Raw genomic sequence first — 18,994 nt, forward strand, 5'->3', positions numbered from 1 at the left:
CCGCCTCCCGAGCCGCGCGTGCGCGCTAGCACCAGCCCTTTTTCGCATCCGTGTTTTCCTGCCCCTCGCTGGCCGCGCGCACCCCTGTACGTGGGCGCGCGCGGCCGCTTCAGAGGCGCGTTCTGGCTTTTCACCCCCCCCTCCCTCCCTCCCTCCCCTCCAGAGTTCGAACCGCCCAACCGCCTCTCCCTCCGCCATCGTTGCGTGAGGGGTGTGTGCGCGCGCGCGCACGCGCGCGCGTCGGACCAAAGGCACAGGGGAGGGGGGAGGGAAAGGGGGAGGGGGCAATCATGCCGCGGGGGCGGCCTCCAAAACCCGGCGGTAGAGAAAACACCAAAGCAGCCACCGAGTCAGGTAAAAAATAAAAAAAATAAAAGAGGAGGAAGCGCGGCCGGGCTCAGCAAAAGAGAAAAGCAAGAGCAAAACAAAACGTCTCCGGGCGCCGGGCTGAATCCCTCACATCGCTCGCGCAGGGTGAGAAAGGCACCGCGAAACAATCCGCCGGGCCTCGCATATAGTCCCCGGATATGGAGGAAGGCGAAGGAGGAAGGCCGGGCCTATTGTGCGAGGGACTTAGTGTGCGGCCGGCCCTGTGCGGAATGATACCGAGCTAACTCCGCGCAGCCGGAGGCGGAGGAGCGCATGTTGCTACCGCCGCGCGCGCTTATAAATCTATATATAGAGGGAGGGAAGGCGAGATTCTGTCAGAACGGGCGAGGGAAGGGAAGCGGGACGGGGAGCGAGGAGGAGGAGGAGGAGGGCGGCGGCGGCGGCGTCTCCTCTTCTCCCCGTTTGAGGCGCCCTTTCTAAGGCGATCGGTGGCGCGGGGGAAATGGGGGGTTCCCATAGCGGGGTGGTTCCCATCCCGGGGCGAGCGATGCGCTCTCGAGGCGTCCGTGTGAAGGGACGGGCTTTCCCGCAGCCTCGAGAGGAATGCGGGCGGCGCCACCTTTGCGGGCGCTCCGCTGCAGCAGCAGCAGCGGCGGCGGCGGCGGTTCCTCTCTCTGGAGCCTTGCTTGAGCAACAGCCTGTCTTCACCCTCCGGTGCTCGGCGACCAGGTCGGGAGGCAGGAAGGCTGTGTCTAGTAGTGGCGGTGCGGGGTCTGCTTTGTGTTCTTCTTCGAGCCCCGAGACCCAGCAAGGTGCAAAAAGGACAGGCTCTGAAAATGGGAGAATTCTGAGCCAGGGATTAGCTCGGAGTACCAGAACTCGGATGAAGTCTTAACTCTCACACAAACCACTCCGTTCCTGGATTCCCCAGGCTGACTTCATTTCAGCAGCTTAGGTAGAGAGGGAAACCATTTCGTCCTTGCAATTGGGGGTCAAACCCTTGCTGACGCTGCCCACCTCGGCTTTCAAATCCGTGGAACTTTTGAGGCCCTGGCACTCTTTGTATTCCAGTCCTGAGCCTTTTTATCCAAAAAAGCAAGGTTAGGGCATCATAGGGTACCATTGCTGCTCTTTTCCAGGTGTTGATGGCTTGGGGATTTTTGGACAGTACTTCCTGAGCAGAGGAAGGGGGTACTGTTGATGTTGTGCTTTGTGGCCCGGCCACAGCAATGTTCTATTTTACTTAACATCCTATGGTAGTACCAAAGATGATGAACCAGGCTGGTGAACCTGTGGCCCTCCTGATGTTGTTGGACCACAACTCCCATCCGTTGTGGCAGCATGGCTAATGGTCAGAGATGGGAGTTGTACTGTAGGACATCTGGAGGGCCACGGGTTCACCAGCCTTGGCCTATCCATCCTTTGTCCTGAACTTGGTGGAACTTTTTTCTGAGTAGGCATGATTAGGATTACATTGAAGTATTACATTTAGGTAGATTTTGGATGTAAAAGACAGGGAAACTAAATATAATATTTTCTTGCATCTATTTTCCTCCCCCACCCCTGCATCTCAAGCATAATTGGCTTTTGTTCTGCTCATCTTGCCCCAGTTCTCAAACCATTATAATAAAAAAAAACTACTTGAAAGGTAGATATCTCTTCTACAGTTGTTTTCAAAACCAAAACCAAAAACCTGACCCATTATATAGCTTGCTGGGCACAATTTCTGCTGGTGAAACAGCAGCAAGTTGGTGGTGGCAATTTTCTCAGATTGTGTGTTGTTTCCTGCTTCAACCCATTGTTCTAAATGCCTGCTGTGAGAGTAGGAGGAGCCCAAATCCAACTGGTGAAATAGCAGTTGGTGATGGTTTAGTAGTTGTATACCCACATCTGTCTATTGCTCTAATTGAGTACTTTCTTCCACATTCAGTATTTGACACCTTTCGCAGGTGGGTCCCCAAAAGAATCATGTTGTGAAGGGGCCAAGAATAAACAAACCAATGGGTGTATGAAATGGATTCAAATAAGTTGGCCAGATTTCAGAGAGGAAATGTTAAAAACCCAGGCATACCTAACCATCTCATTATGGCTGTTGTAGATGATAGATAGTTGAGGCCTGATGGAACTGGTCCTTGGCAGCGGTGATGAAGAGGCCTTGCAGTCTGCTCTTTTATAGGCTGCTGTACATTACACTTGTGGGGTATCTCATTAAAGTTTCCTGTATTTCTGAAGCATGTTTTTCCTGTATCCCTGCTTATAGTCTGAGTGTATATCCACAACAAAAGTGAACTTGTTGCAGTGAGCAATGATAGGAGACATTTCTTCCTTAAAAACGCCTCATGTTAAAGTTGTCACAGAGATGAAGTGGTGAAATCACATTGAGTGCCAGTGTGATGTATTAGTTAGAGTACTGGACTAGGACATAGGAGATCGGGGTTCAAGTCCCCACTAGCCATGAAGCTCACTGGGTGAACTTGGGCCAGTTACTGTCTCTCAGCCTAACCTACCTCATAGGGTTGTTCTTAGGATACAATGGGGATGGGGGAACTATGTATATTGAGCTCCTTTGAGAAAAAGGTGGGCTAGAGAAATAGAATAAATTTATATTAGTACCTAGCAGCTCTGGTCTTCTGTACTTCAAGGGGAGACTGCGAAGTTGGTTACACTTCTTTTGGCGGGAAGGCTCCAATCACAAAACAAGTCAGTATCTTGTTTCAAAAACTATGAAAGAAGCCTATATTCACATTCTACTTACTGTTTTGGGAGACAGTTTCCTTTTTGAACTTTACACTATTTTAAGAATTAGCATTGGTTACAAAACACAAGATGGACAAAGTGTAATATGTACAGGTGCTGAAGTAAACAAAGTGAACAATGTGCAGTTTTTAAAAATCAGAACTAAGTTAATATCTGTGAGTACAATCTTGATACCACAACTTAGCCCATTGATTTCACTGGGTTTTTGTATGCCTAATTCCACAAAGGATCAGGCTGTTAAGAATCCCTCAACAAAATAGAACATAATAAACATGCAGATAGTTCTACAAATTTAGCTTATTTTTAATAGTATTGTAATTAGCATTCTGTTGCGTATTTGGGGTCTTGAGAATGGGATACAAGTGCAGAGTTGCAAGTACACCTTTCTATTTAGATTGTTCACTGAGTCAGCAGTCATTTATTATATTTTATATAACTTCTGAAATCACTGTGATTCTACAGGAATAAATAAGAAGATTGCAACCTATGTAACCTGAAAAGTTTGTTACAAATTAAAGGGAAAAGAGTAAAGGTTAACTTGCATTTTTAATATATGCTGTTGAGAGCTTTAGGCAATGAAATAATTTATTTTCAAATTATGCATATTTTTTACAATAACAAAACTTGAAAAAAAAGCACAACTTTGCAAATGGTAATGAACATTTTTGAGCAGCTGTAAAATAAGCAATCAGAACAAGTAGCATGGTTTCATTTAAAAAAAGTTTGTTTATTTTGTAGATGGTGTTCTAACACTGAATACAGAGAACAATAATTATACCCAGCAAGTACCAAACATCCGTAAGTGTGAGATCTGTTTTCTGTCTTTTTCGAAAGACACACAATTCCAGCGCCATATGAGGGATCATGAGCAAAATGACAAGGTGAGTATCTCAATAAATCTGAGTAGCTCTTGTGACAAAATGACTGATGTGGAATAGGTGCACAAATCTCCATTTAATTTCCTCATGAATCAAATTCCAGGGTTCTTTGTAAACCTAATTTTGAGGAAGCTTAATAACATGGAGCTTTTCTACCTCTTGTCATATGTGTATCCAGGAAGGTATAAGATACCGTATTTTTCGTCCCATAGGACGCTCCGTCCCATAGGACGCACCTACTTTTTGGGGGGGGAAATAAAGGAAATCCCCCCCTTTATTTCCCCCCCCCAAACCAGGTCGGGGAACAGTGGGATGGCGGCGCTGCGCCTCCCCGCTGTCCCCGATGTCTGTCCGGCACGCGGGGCGCTCTGCTTCAGGGCGCTATGCACGCCGGGCGGCAGGCTGCTATCCGCAGCGTGGGGAGCCCTGCGGGGAACTCCTGCAGGGCTCCCCACGCAGTGGATGTCTGTCTGGCGCGCGGGGCGCTCTGCTTCAGGGCGCTATGCACGCCGGGCGGCAGGCTGCTATCCGCAGGGTGGGGATGTCTGTCCGGTGCGCGGGGTGCTCTGCTTCAGGGCGCCCCACCCGCCAGGTGGCAGGCTGCGGACACCTGCGTGAAGCACGGGACGTCCTCCAAAGGGCGCCCCGTGCTCCGCGCTGCTGGCTGCCACCCGCAAGCCGTGCGCGCCGGGGGGAGTTCCCTCCGGGCGCTTAAGGCTTGCGGACACCTGCGCGAAGCACGGGACGTCCTCCAAAGGGCGCCCCTTGCTCCGCGCTGCAGGCTGCTGCCCGCAAGCCTTGCGCGCCCGGGGGGAGTTCCCCCGGGCACGCAAGGCTTGCGGATAGCTTCCTGGAGTCTGGAGAGCGAAAGCCTGCATTCGCCCCATAGGACGCACACACATTTCCCCTTCATTTTTGGAGGGGAAAAAGTGCGTCCTATAGGGCAAAAAATACGGTATATCACATTTTGAAAGACACTATTCTTGTTTCCAGCTTAGGAAGAAATGGCTGTATTTGGGGCATAACCGCTTGCTCAAGCCACTGAATATACAAATCTATTAATAATCTAGGAAACAACAATATACAAATTCAAGCTTTATCAAGATTCCGCCCTGTTTTGTAATGCCATTGTTTTGGGCAATACAAAAGATCTTAATATTATTTAAAATTCTGTTGCACAAATTAAAAATCTAGAATCATAATAAGGGAAGAAGTAAATGAACAATCATTTTCCAGTGAAATGTTTCAGGTTGGTTTTCCTCTCTTAAAGCTGAAATGTGTAAAGCTCAGTTATCACTCCAAAAGTGCATTGTGTGGGGAAAGTTTTAAGGTGTGTTGGCATAAAGATGGTTTTGCAAAGACAGTAAATAAATGCTGTAATAAGGTGTGGAAAAGGAAAGGAAGGCCATTGCAGAGATTTGAAGTTTTACTGTTTTGGCAACTGGCACCATTTCATTTGGCCTTCGTTACTTACTTAAGGAGTTTATATACTAAACCAGTGATGTTTTCGTGGTGGTTTACAATCATAATGATGTGACCTCTGTTTCATATTTTCTCGTCAATGGAATTATGAAGCTTAAATATTGCCTTGATTTTGTTTTCCACAAACAGCCTCATCGATGTGACCAGTGTCCGATGTCGTTTAATGTTGAGTTCAACCTTACACTGCATAAATGTACCCACAATGGAGAAGATCCTACTTGTCCTGTGTGCAACAAAAAATTCTCTAGAGTGGCTAGTCTTAAAGCTCATATTATGCTTCATGAAAAGGAAGAGGTGACTATTATCTTCGTTTTTGAAGTACATACAGAATACAAAGATTTGGAGGGGAGTAGGGAACTGTTTTTTGACTTGCGAATGGTGTCATGCTTATTAAATTCCACCAAGGATTTTTTGACGTATGTGTGACCCTGATCCCAGATTGTTATAGACATTTTTTCTACCAGCAAAGGATTGAAAATGCTTAAAGTGATGAAATGTTATTATAAAGTAATGTATTTTTATGCTGTTTTAGAAAAGAATCAAACCAGTTTACTATCTTTGCAGAATCTTATATGTTCAGAGTGTGGAGATGAGTTTACTTTGCAGAGCCAGCTGGCCTTACACATGGAAGAACACCGTCAAGAATTGTCTGGAAGCAAAACCCATATCTGTAAAACCTGTAAGAAAGAGGTTGAAACATCTTCCCAACTAAAGGAGCACATGAAAACTCATTACAAAATAAGGTGAGAATAGCTAAACAACTAAAGAACAAGTAGGTTAAAAGCCCAGTAACTTCTCTGGCTGACCCATCATGCTTGCCTTCCTTAGAAACTCTAGGATGAACACCCATAAGCAAAAGTAGGCCAACCAGATTTCACGCTGATATCTTAACTCAGGTAGCTATTGCCATGAAACATCATCCTTATGCCTAGGTGAAGTTCCACGTGAAGCACAACAGTTAGTAAAGCTGACAGGGTTTTGTTATGCATCCTTCCTTTGTTAATTCAAGTGACTTTTCGTATTGTTGCTTAAACTCTGCTAAACATATCAGGAATATTTTATTTCAAGCGGATAAGTCAGGCATTTTGATTGGCAAGAATACTGTGGAGGAAGATAAATGAGCAAAAGTAAAAATTATGTAGGAAAGCAGAACATCAATTCAGTAACAGGGAGCTGTTTATAACTAATAGGTAAAGGTAAAGGTACCCCTTCCTGTACGGGCCAGTCGTGTCCGACTCTGGGGTTGCGTGCCCATCTCGCTTAAGAGGCCGGGGGCCAGCGCTGTCCGAAGACACTTCCGGGTCACGTGGCCAGCGTGACAAGCTGCATCTGGCGAGCCAGCACCAGCGCAGCACACAGAAACGCCGCTTACCTTCCCACTAGTAAGCGGTCCCTATTTATCTACTTGCACTTTGACGTGCTTTCGAACTGCTAGGTTGGCAGGCACTGGGACCGAGCAACGGGAGCGCACCCCACCGCGGGGATTCGAACCGCCGACCTGACGATCGGCAAGTCCTAGGCGCTGAGGTTTTACCCACAGCGCCACCCGCGCCCCTAGGTTTATAACTAATACTCTGACTTAATTTTAGATGTTAAGCTGCTTAGTGCTGCCCACTCAATCCCACTTGTGGAAATTCTGTACATACATTTCTGCTGTGCCTAAGGTGTAGGATTATGAAGGAGTGTGTGTATGTGTACTTCTGAAACAAGAAGTACACACATATATTTGCATTTTTATACTGTGCACATGACCTGTCTGACATATTCCATGTGTGAGATGGCAAGCACCCATCTTAAGTTTTTATAAGCACTTGTATTCATAGTATTTATTTATTTCATAAAATTTATACACCTCTTGATTGTAAAAAACTTCAAAGCAGTTTACAAAAGATAAAATAGTAATACCAAGAAAAAAACCAGCACCAAACTTTTAAAACATAGAAAAGTTAAAATAACCTCAACTTTCTAAGCATGTGGGTGGACTTGCCTAAACAAGAATGTGTTTAGCTGTCACTGAAAAAAGTACAGTGAAGGTGCCTGCATGATCAGAAAATGAACAAGTCCATACAAATGCGGAACAGGTATGATGTGGCTTCTGTAAGAGTGCCTATGCTGCCAGTTGGAGGTTGTTGATAGGGCACATGTGGGGTAAGGCAATCTCATAGGTAAATTGCTCCCAAGTTGTTTATTTAAATGTTCACGGCTTCATTAATCAGGAGATAACTGCAGTGTGTTTGACAGTAATCATCAAGTGCCTACTGGGTTTCTTTTGTTGTCTGTGTTTGATACGGATTCAGCTTGGAAAGTTTGTAATGAAGCCATAATTATGGTTTGCCCTGTACAGTTATACCTCGGGTTGAATGTGCTTCGGTTTGAGCGTGTTCGAGTTGCACTCTGCGGCAACCCGGAAGTAACGGAGCGTGTTACTTCCAGGTTTCGTCGCTTGCGCATGCGCAGACGCTCAAAATGACGTCATGTGCATGCACAGAAGCAGCAAAAAGTGATGCGCACGTGCACAGACGTGCCATCGCTAGTTACGTTTGCTTCTAGATGCGAACGGGGCTCCGGAACAGATCCCGTTCGTATCTAGAGGTACCACTGTATTGTTAACAGTAAAGCATCTACAATACTGTATTCCTGGCCTTCATTTCTAATTCCAATTCTCTGTAGAACCAGAATTAGTTAGGATAATGATGGTAATCTGTTTACCTTTCAAATGAGGTGATAACATTGCAATTGAATTCACCATAATATTTAACTACTTAATATATGTCTACAGGGTATCAAACAGCAGGTCATACAACAGAAATATTGACAGAAGTGGGTTTACATATTCATGTCCACACTGTGGAAAGACTTTCCAGAAACCAAGTCAGTTAACACGGCATGTTCGAATACACACAGGTAAGGTGAATAAATCTACAGAGATGTGTATTTCAAAATGTGTATAGACTTCAGATCATAGAATCATAGAATCATAGAGTTGGAAGAGACCACAAGGGCCATCGAGTCCAACCCCCTGCCAAGCAGGAAACACCATCAGAGCACTCCAGACATATGGTTGTCAAGCCTCTGCTTAAAGACCTCCAAAGAAGGAGACTCCACCACACTCCTTGGCAGCAAATTCCACTGTCGAACAGCTCTTACTGTCAGGAAGTTCTTCCTAATGTTTAGGTGGAATCTTTTTTCTTGTAGTTTGGAACCATTGCTCCGTGTCCGCTTCTCTGGAGCAGCAGAAAACAACCTTTTTCCCTCCTTCCTCCAGCAGAAAACAACCTTTTTCCCTCCTAGATAACCTAATGAACACACACTGCTTGCTTTTGCTTCCCTATATAAACTTTTTAGTTAAATAGGAGAATTGAATTCCTTTCAACTGTTGATGCTAATTAACAAAAGAAGATCTCCAGCTGAGTTGGGAGGTTCAGAACACAGCTCAAGCTATTCCAGCTTAACTGTCTCATCTTCGGCTCAGCTGGGATCCAGTGGACTGAGCCCTAGCCGGGCAGATCTTAAGCTGGTGTAAGCCCTAAAAAAGGGATGTGATGGGACCTGAATTATGCTGGATGTTAAGCAGGTTCAGCTCAGTCACATGACTTGGCAACCTGGTGTAAGTTAAAAAGGGTGGCGTTAACTCAAACACTATTTTGAAGGCTTGCTTTCTCGCTACCAGGCATAAGGCGGCTCAGTTGTCTGGTGGATCATTACACTGGTTTAACTTACACTGGCTTGTTTTATGACAGCTTTTAGTGTATAGGATTGCTCCCTCAGTGTGAAATGGGACTTAGGAGCATAAATTGCTATATGGATATACAAATTACATGAATGGAGTCAGCTTGTAGTAGGTCCCAGTTTTTGTTGAAGTTTTATTTGGAAAGGGAGCAATGCACAAAATATTAGATGTTCAAGGTTCAGTGTTGTCCTGTGCTATGTGTACAGCCTGTACAACCTGGGCCAGGGGAACTGACTCAAATACATCAATTTGCTTGTGTCAAGTTTTACTCAAATAACCTTGCAGTTTCCCACTCATGTTGTTGAATGGAATAACGAACAGCTGTTTCTGGGTGAACAGCTTGCTTCTGCCTCTTCAAGTTTTGTTGACCTTTTAACTTAAATTTTCATCCTTTTTCCCTTGGCGTTTATTCTCTCAAGCTGGCTTCTGATGCACATTGGCAGGCAAGCTTAATGCAATCATTTTAGACCGTATGGCATGTATATATTGAAATTCTGTGCGTATAAGCTTTAATTAGTATTCTGATATTTGGTATGCCCCTAACTATCAAACATTTTGCGCATTAATGTGTATTAAATAATTTTAATGAAAGTAAATTTAATTCTCAGAAATATGGAATAATATTTTTACAAGGACCCCCTTGTTATATGGGAAATGTAGAAAATGGCCACAAGAGGTCAGCCTTGGCCCTAATTTAAGAATTAACTATTTCAGTCCCTCCACTACCACCCCATGAAATATATTCAATTTTCAGGACTTAAGTATATCTTGAGGAGTTAGATGTTTAAATCAATGTAAGAGAGATGCAAGCTCCTACAGCTCACTTTAGATTGGCTTGAAAATGACCCCAGGTATTTTGTTGGTTATGGCTTTTCAAAGCAGTCCCTATGCAAATAGCTGGCAATAGTCTTCTCCATCAATTAGCAGACGTTTGGTTTGGTTCCCAAATCTCATACTGCATATTTGCCTCCACAAAGCACAAGAACCTGAGAGAAATACATCTGCCCTCAAAAGTCACAAAAATAGGCAAAGCATTAAAAAGCCCCAGCCCACCCAAGTGACAAATAGGCAAGACCCTTGTTGTCTACCCTAAAAGTCACAGACAAGTAAAACTTGCTGATCCACGCCAAAGTCCACACTAACAGAAAAACACACCAAATGCCTCTCAAAAAGCTACAAACTAATATCGTCCTTTAAGAAACAAGCAAAATATCTCCTCAAAAGGCAAAAACCACATTCACCTCCCCAAATCATCCCTGCTAACCAAAAAAACAAGCAGGCAACCCTCCTCCCACCAAACGGGCAGAACATCCTTTCCATTCCCCAAACTTGGGAAGTAGCAATGCTGCCCTGCTCTCTTCCTTTATTTGCTGAGAGGAATGTCTCTGGGACCAAATGGAGCCTTGATATATACTCCGTTTGTTTATTTGCCTTGAAGAGTTCTATTTTTAGTCATTTAAGTACTTGGTAAAATTATGAAAATTTAATCAAGTATTTCTTAGTAGTGGTTTAATAGAAGCATGAGCCCCTCATTTACTTGGTTACAAAGCAATATATTTATGTATAGTTGAGAAGGATGATCAGACAAAAAATTACAATGTTTAGGGGGCTATTTTATCTACGAATGTTTGCTAGAGGAAAAAAAAAATGGTTTTCCAGTAGAGTATTGTAATCCATGCTCTGTTTTACTGTACTGTTTTACGCCAAATGCATTTAGAAATTGTTACAAATGAAAACTCATATTTCTGTTTTATGTGTGTGTGTATAAATACAATTTTATTTTTGTTAGGTGAAAGGCCATTTAAATGTAGTGAATGTGGGAAAGCATTTAATCAGAAGGGGGCATTGCAAACCCATATGATTAAACACACCGGTGAAAAACCCCATGCCTGTGCCTTTTGTCCTGCAGCCTTTTCTCAGAAAGGCAATCTTCAATCACATATTCAGAGAGTTCATTCAGAGGTAAATAGCACAGCTCATTTCTGTTATTGGCTACACACTTTAAATGGCAACAGGTCCTGAATTAACATCTTCATCTATATTCAATGCCTGCAGTTTCTGAAACATTCATTTTATGGTCTAATACTAGATGGAAGAAAAACATTTGGTTTCTTTTGTTTTCGATGCATGTATATATTTCCATGGAATTGTAGTAGATAATTTTCGGTCAAGTTTTTGACTTCTTTCATGAGAAGTTCTTTCTTTCTGGGGAAGGGAGGAAATCCCCCCCCCTTACATTGTTTTTATACCTGCCCCTTCCCCCTTTTGCCCCTTCAGTGCAGCCACTAACAGCTATCATTACTTGCCCCCTTGTCTGTTAGATTCCATATTGTCTTCACAGTCATCCTATTTTCATCAACCTCTTCCAGACAGGAGAGGAGAAGGACTCGCTCTGCCTGATTGCTGAGCAGCCTACTAGGGGGTATCGTCATTAGAAATATTGGTGGATGATAATAGTGAAGTAGCAGTGATAATGGCAGAGTTCAGAAAGGATAAGATGAGGAGGTGTTCCATTGAAAGGGGAATGGAGATTTAAGCGTGAAAGGTGTACAAAGGGCAGAGGCAGTATGAGTTCCAAAAAAACCATCTGTGAAATGTCACTGGTAATAGTGTAGCAGAAAAATTTATATAGCTCCTTCTGGAGCACACAAAAGCAGTTGTTCACTAAATAATACTCCCCTGATGAAGAGCTACTTTAGGGCAAAAGTAGAGATGCTAGCAATGTTTTCCATTCTTGGCCTGAATATAAGCTTCAGAAGTTTGAAGTTTTTATCTCAAAGAAGAGCTGAGCATTGCAAGGTTCCCAAATCATTCTCCTTAGACTAAAGGCCAAGTTAGAAAGAATTCCTTACTTAAATAGTCACACCTGAACCCTTCTCCACTTTGAAATTTAAACAATACTTTACTGTCCAGGGTAGCAGGGTTGGAGCACTCTAGAGCAGGAGTGAGAAAGTGGAAGTTCCGATCTTTTCCCTCTCTCCCTCTCCCATGAAGTAGGTTTCCCGTGGTCCTTCAGAATGTGGTTCTGACTTCAAAAGTTGTATTGGCTTTGAAAAGAAGCTGAGCTGTTTCCAGTTGTGGGAGTTAAGTAATTGAGCTTACTTTGTGAGCCACTCTGACACAAGCTGGATGGAAGTCTCATCACTATTCAAACTTACTAGGTTTTATAGAATGTTGAATCATCTTTTTTGTCCTATTTTGATTTGAGCTGCCATCCTCTTTGTGCTACACTTCCCTGCTCCTACCTCCCAGGTGGCTCCATCTCTAATCTGACACTTTCCTGCTTATATTTTATGACCCCCCATTTTAATCACAGCATTTATATGAGGTACTAATTAACTTACTTAGTTTCAGCTACCAAACAAGCAAGCCCATTGACATTGTTATTTGTGGTTCAAAGAGTTTTCCATTTTTGGGGTGGAAGATAGTGTTCATTTGGTGAGTGGGAATAATTATGACATGTACAATGCTTAATAATATGGCTGGGCTTTTCCAGATCTTTAATGCCTTGAGTTCATCTGTAATTCAAATTTTACTGCACTGGTAGCTGGGGAATAAAACAGGGCTAAGGAGATGCTGGCTATAGTTTGTTGTGGTTGTAACTGCAAAGTTTTAAGACTGAGCATTCCTCTCCTCTTTTGTTCCTAAAGGTGAAGAATGGCCCTACATATAACTGTACAGAATGTAGTTGTATCTTCAAAAGTTTAGGCAGCTTAAATACTCATATCAGCAAGATGCATATGAGTAGCACACAGAATACAACGAGTTCTACTACAGAAACATCTCCCTTGACAACGGTAACCTTTACATTCTCATCTCTTTTGGTAAAGGGAAGCAGGCTCCCAATGTCTTTGCTCTTTGAGATAAATATTCTGTTTGTGTATGTGTGAGATATGTCATCACACTTCCTTCTAGGTGAGGCAAAATCCAGCAAGAATTATTTCCTTTAGGTCCCTCTGAAATTAATGGTTTTGCAACACCACAGTCCTCTTGGGCAATGCCAATTCATTTCAGCAAGGCGTGCCTACAGAATTGCCAAGTGAACTGTGCCATTGCCTTAATTTTTCTTTTTTTAAACAGGCGAGTCATACATTCTTGACAAGTAATTCATTAATTCATTGCCTGGTGTCCATGTATTGGGGATGTGCACTTTTGATCATTTAATCTTGCCTTGTAAAGCTTGCTTCCCCTTCCTCTAGATTCATCTGTGTGTAGAAGATCCAGTACCTTAAGCTTTGTGCATCTGATGAAGTAGGCTCTTGACTGTGAAAGCTCACAGTGTTAGCCTTTAGGGAGCTGCAGGAGTCATTGTCATTTTGATACAAAAGATTTAACAGTTACTTTTTTAAAACAACTTCAATATTTTTATTTTTATTTTTATTTTAAGGACTGTTTTGACTTTCAGGTATTGCTGTTTTTCATTACTGGAGAAATGTTGGTTTTGTTTGGACCTCACCCTAAACCATATTTAAAATTAAACTACGTTTTAAACATGAACAAGTAGCATACTGGAGCATGCTGCTCAGGTGTCACTTCTGTGGTCCTCTGCTACTCCTTTTGTGTGCCAAGGAAATAACAGATTGGCGGTTGGCTTCATGATGTACAAACATAACAATTGTGGCTTGTTTCTTGCAAACAAACTAAGTGGTAAGCCCCAAACAAACTGGTTTCTGCTTGTGGTTTGGTTTGGTGAGAAGCAAGTCATGAGCATTGTTTCTCATATAACACAAAGCCAGGCGGTGGTTTGTTTCCCCTACCTTCCGGTGTGCTAAAGGAAGGAACAGTGGAGGAGTACAGTGGGGGCTTTTGAGTACCATGCATTATCATGCTTTTTGTTCATGTTAAATCATAGCTGTGAATCAATACAGTGCTCAGACTATTGTGTTAAAGTCACACATTGCCTTTCTCTTTAATATTCATGTCAGATGCAGAATATTTCTTCCTTTCTAGCTAAAATGCACTTAGGGAGAAATCCAGTGCACTAAAAGCTGGCCCAAAACCAAGTTACACCAGATCCAAACCCCGTTCAGCAGCGGGGCTACTGCTTTGGCTGTACTGAAGCCTGGCAGAGGGAAATCAATCCTTTAAACTAGTGTTCCATGCTGGTTTGCCAGGTCATGTGACTGAGCTGAATGGGCTTAGGATGCAGCCTAACCCTTCTCTCTGGTCCTGCCCCTGCCACACCCCTTTTAGGGGCTGGTTGAGTCTGAGATCTGCTGCATCTTAAACTGGTTATTGTGGTGGATATTGACATAAACTGTCACCTTAAGGAAACTAATTTAAAGAAAAGAACATTGTGAATTCAAAAATTTAACAAAACCAATTTTATGCAGTAATGTCCTCGTGGCTAAAATAAAAGGAAACAGCTAAGTGTATACTTTAATTTGATTAGCCATTATCTTGCTTGAGTTTTAATAGATTAGTTACCAGCAGTTGCCCTTATTCATTTAAGTGCCACTTATATCCAGTAATCAGGTATATGCTAAAGAGGAAAATCAGGGTTTTGTATCTTAATTGCTAGAAAAATAATACAACTGAAGTAGCTGTGTAAATTAAAAAATGTGATTTTAGAATATGTTTTTCTGTATAATTGAATACTTTTTTTAAAAAAAGCATTATACTGTTTTGCTTGATCTTACTTGGCAGTGGCAGTATAACATTTTAGATTTGCATATTTTATTTTTGTACAGTTAATGCTTCTATTCTTTTTTCATAGGATTCTGTGGCTCAGCCTCTGACTTTAGCAACAGTTAATTTGCTACAGCCTGTTGATAATAAATGGAAGAATGTGAGTATTCTAATTTTTAGCTTAATTGTGTTGCATTGTTATGGTAAAACATATCTTGCAAAATTTTCCACATCTTTGGATTGTGCTACAAAGTTTATTACATCTCCGTAAAACAGTTCAAAGATGTTGCAAGCTACTTTAGAGACTTCAAAGAACTTTATGCTGTGCGTTTCCACCTTAGGACCCTATTTTAATCATTTGTAAGGGTAATTTTTGTGCAGCTTGCAAGAATACAGGATGATAATTCAGTGGGAAAAGAATGTCGTGATCCTGTTGCCAGGGTTCGCAGAGTGTGCACTTGCATGGTGCATGTAGTCACACAATAAGGGCGATTCTTTCATGGAATGGGGCTGAAGCCAAACCTAAATAGGTGGCTAATGCTGTCAGAGTCAGCATTGTATGCCGTTTTTTATTTATTTACTTTCAAATATCTATACCACACTTCCATAAAAATATAGCAAGGTGGCATACAACATATAAACAAGGCTATAATAACATCAGTAAATACTTGTCGGTAAAGAAAGAAAGAAAGAAATGTTGCAAAGTTCTGTCTAAACAATATAGCTTTTGAAAGATATCTAAATGAAGACATAACTTCTGCTGAACCTCTCCTGGCAAGGAGCTTCACAGAACAGGGCCTGCCACCAAAGGCTCAGATCCTGGAAAAGAACCTCAGGAACCTCAGGAATGTTGGGTGTGTGCATTGTGGTGGAATAAGAGGTTGATGCTCATGTAAAGTAGCTAAGATTGTATAAGAGCATTTCTGGAATGGGGCCAGTGTGCTTGGTGTGAAAGTAGAAAAGCATTGCTGTTGCTAGCTTTTTAATACTTATTGACAGGGTGGATTTGATTTAAATCAGATTGATTTAAATCACGGTTTAAATCACTAGTCAGTAAGACTTGATTTAAATCTTTCTTTTTTTTACAGAAAGACTCATTCTTGCTGATATAATCTTAATATTTACAACCAGAGGAAGGTTTCATTTTTGTAATAATAAATTTTCAGAGTAGTTTTTACATTTACAGTGGTGCCTCGCAAGACAAAATTAATCCGTTCTGCGAGTCTCTTCGTCTAGCGGTTTTTTCGTCTTGCGAAGCACGGCTATTAACGGCTTAGCGGCTATTAGCGGCTTTAAGAAAAAGGAAAAAAACTCGCAAGAACTCGCAAGACGTTTTGTCTTGCGAAGCAAGCCCATAGGTAAATTCGTCTTGCGGAATGACTCAAAAGACGGAAAACTCTTTCGTCTAGTGAGTTTTTCGTCTTGCGAGGCATTCGTCTTGCGGGGCACCACTGTATATCAAAAATTACTGATTTGGTTATACTGTTAGAAATACATAGATAATTATGAAATTATTGTGAGGTTTAATAACTTTATATTTGGACAACTTTTCTGCTGTACTTTATTGGAAGGAGAAAAATAATCATTTCCTTAATTACAATTTAAACAATTTATTTAACTAAAGCAATAACATTATAGCATATATATCCATGTTTGTTAACTGATGTGGTTAAACGTTTTTATGTTTTTGTTTTTTTTTAAAAAAAAAAACAGACTGAATTTTAGTACACATGAAAAACTTAAAACAAAACCATTATTTCCAGATGGCCTTTGGACTATAATGTAACTTAAATAGAAAACTATCTTTAGAAAGATTTTTCCTCCCAACACATTTTATTTTAATATTGATTTTTATCCACCCTGCTTATTGATAAAAATTCAATAAATAGATGTTCAAAATAGATGCATCTGTCCTCTTTGAACGTCTTGAACTTTTGTTTGTGTATCCACCCTTACAGAAGGATAATTTTATAATTTAAATTAGACCTGTAAATTGATATCTTATTGCCTCTTTCGTAGTTATTTTATTTTTATATATTTCTATATTTTGCACTTTTTTTGCAAATATTTAACCAGTTGGCGGATAAATTGGTTCCCAGAGGGGAAGAGCATGCTAATATGAATGCACAAATGAAATGAATGCTGGATGTTATTGTTGCAGTACCTTGGGAATTCTTGGCTTGCAAGTTCAGTTTCATACTTTCTCATTATTCCAGATATTGTGTAGTTAGAAATGAACTGGTCTTTCAGACTTGACGTTTACATAGGGTAATAAATTAAGGCTCATTATTCATTAATGTACATCCTTTGGGGGGGGGACCATATGTGCATTTTTCTAGATAGCCCAAGTTGCTTGAAGTTGATCAGTACATTCATAGTGGTAGTTGAACTAGAACTTTTGAAACCTTTTTTGTATTGACCCAGCCTATGTCCAGAAAGTAAATGGTTGAGCCTCCATAGCTTGATTTTAGGACAACAAGGTTATCTGTACAGTCTTAATTTCACGTCTTTCATTAACACAAGTTACAGCCAGATCAGTATCGTGCAAAGCTTCAATCCTCTTATGGGCATTCTACAAACTTTCATTTATTCACTTATAACTAAACCTTTTCTGACCGGTAACAGTTTGTTGGAGTATTTTGCTCGGTTGTTATATGATTCACACTGGATTTTCATTTGTTTCTGAATGCTATTCATGAATGACACTTTTGAAATACTTGCTCTTAATATAAGGATTACTGTACAGTACATAAGGCCAGTCCTGTAAAAAACAACAACAAACAGTTACATTCCAAATGTTTTGTATTGTTTAATTCCTTTACAAATGACATTTGTATATTTAAGACGACATCTCTTTTGTCAACAGACAGAAAATCCAGTAACTTCAGTGGCAGGACATCAAGGTCAGCAGTCTGTAACTGACGTCATTCAGCAACTGCTTGAGTTGTCAGAGCCAGTGGAAAATAATCAGTCTCAGCAACCTGGTCAGCAACTCAGTATGGCTGTGGGAATAAACAGAGACATTTTGCAGGTAGGGAAAAAACTATTTTGGAACCTTACCTACTCTTTCCTAAAATTTAGTAGGCTGGGTGGGATGGAGGAAACAATTGTCTTCCCTATACTGCGTCAAATCACCTCTTAACTTCACCCTGCTAGATTGTGCTGGGAGCTGAGAAGAGTCACATGTGGAGAAAAGAGTACTAGGTACATTAGGCTATGGTGAGTGGTCCATGACTGCTTTCATCCTAACACAGTAATAAAGGAGTGGATGGTCCTCCAGTTGTTAGACTTCAGCTCCCATCCGTTCCAGCCAGCATGGTCAATGGGAATCGTAGATCTACAACCTCTGAAAGGCTTCCCATCTCTGCCCTAGTGTTTGCTGTGTTTGATTCCCAGTAGCTGAGGTAAACATAGAAAATTACTGCTTGATGCAAGACTCCTCTGTCCCTAGTGTTGAGCATTCTTGAGGGAATGGCAATAGCAACTGCTAAGTACTTTTTCCAGTGAGCTTCATTCTCCATTCTTCGGTGTCCAGAGCAGTCAGCTTTAATAAAAAAAGAGGTAAATGTAGGAATTTTGTTTTTTAAAACAGTGGCATTATATGACAATTTTTCTTCTAAAAAAGCAGTGCTAATTAAACCTGGTAAAGCTGTAGCTTTTTGCAAACAGAGAATGTTCCTCTAGTTTGACAAAATTCCATTGGGTAATGGATTGAAATTGTTAGGATTTCTGCTCTGATTTTCTGAAAGAGAGGGTGCTGCATTTGTTAGATTCTAAATATTGCTTCTAATATAACAAGTGACTATTGACTTCAGATTTTTTTCTCACAAGTAAAAAAAAAAGTTATCTGAAGACTTCAAAATAGTCAAAATATAATTCTTTGTATAGTTGACTTATTGCATTATTGCCAAAACCTTTGGTCACATATTTATGAATCATGCGCTCAGTTTAATTCATTATGTTTGTCTTAGCAAGCCTTGGAAAACAGTGGGCTGTCTTCAATCCCAGTCTCAACAAATGCAGACTGCAGTGAAAACAAGACTCCTTCAAGTCAGGATGAAAATGCAGAAGTTCAGAATCAAGTCAACACTAGCAATCCAGAACCAATTAAAGAGCAAGAAAATCCAGAAAAAGTAGAGAAAAAGGAAAAAAGAGTTCTGAAGAAAAAATCCCAGTTTCTACCTGGTAA

The 18,994-nt window shown here is 41.4% G+C and overlaps 1 protein-coding gene across 5 annotated transcripts in view; it reads left to right on the plus strand.

Annotated features, from left to right (window-relative positions):
- The first annotated feature begins 250 nt into the window (after window positions 1–250).
- ZNF236 (zinc finger protein 236) overlaps window positions 251–18,994 on the plus strand; it is a 49,710-nt gene continuing 30,966 nt past the window's right edge. The window contains exons 1-10 of one of the 5 annotated variants that reach the window (XM_081873338.1): window positions 251–354; window positions 3,826–3,968; window positions 5,577–5,741; window positions 6,012–6,190; window positions 8,227–8,351; window positions 10,967–11,139; window positions 12,828–12,974; window positions 14,894–14,965; window positions 17,672–17,836; window positions 18,777–18,990. In XM_081873338.1, the coding sequence (XP_081729464.1) occupies window positions 291–354; window positions 3,826–3,968; window positions 5,577–5,741; window positions 6,012–6,190; window positions 8,227–8,351; window positions 10,967–11,139; window positions 12,828–12,974; window positions 14,894–14,965; window positions 17,672–17,836; window positions 18,777–18,990 (1,447 nt within the window). In that variant the 5' untranslated portion in view covers window positions 251–290. The other 4 variants (XM_081873341.1, XM_081873339.1, XM_081873342.1 and 1 more) reach the window with 4 other exon arrangements.

The sequence above is a fragment of the Podarcis erhardii genome (genome assembly GCF_964252035.2).
Source record: "Podarcis erhardii genome assembly, chromosome: 8".
Lineage (NCBI taxonomy): Eukaryota > Metazoa > Chordata > Lepidosauria > Squamata > Lacertidae > Podarcis > Podarcis erhardii.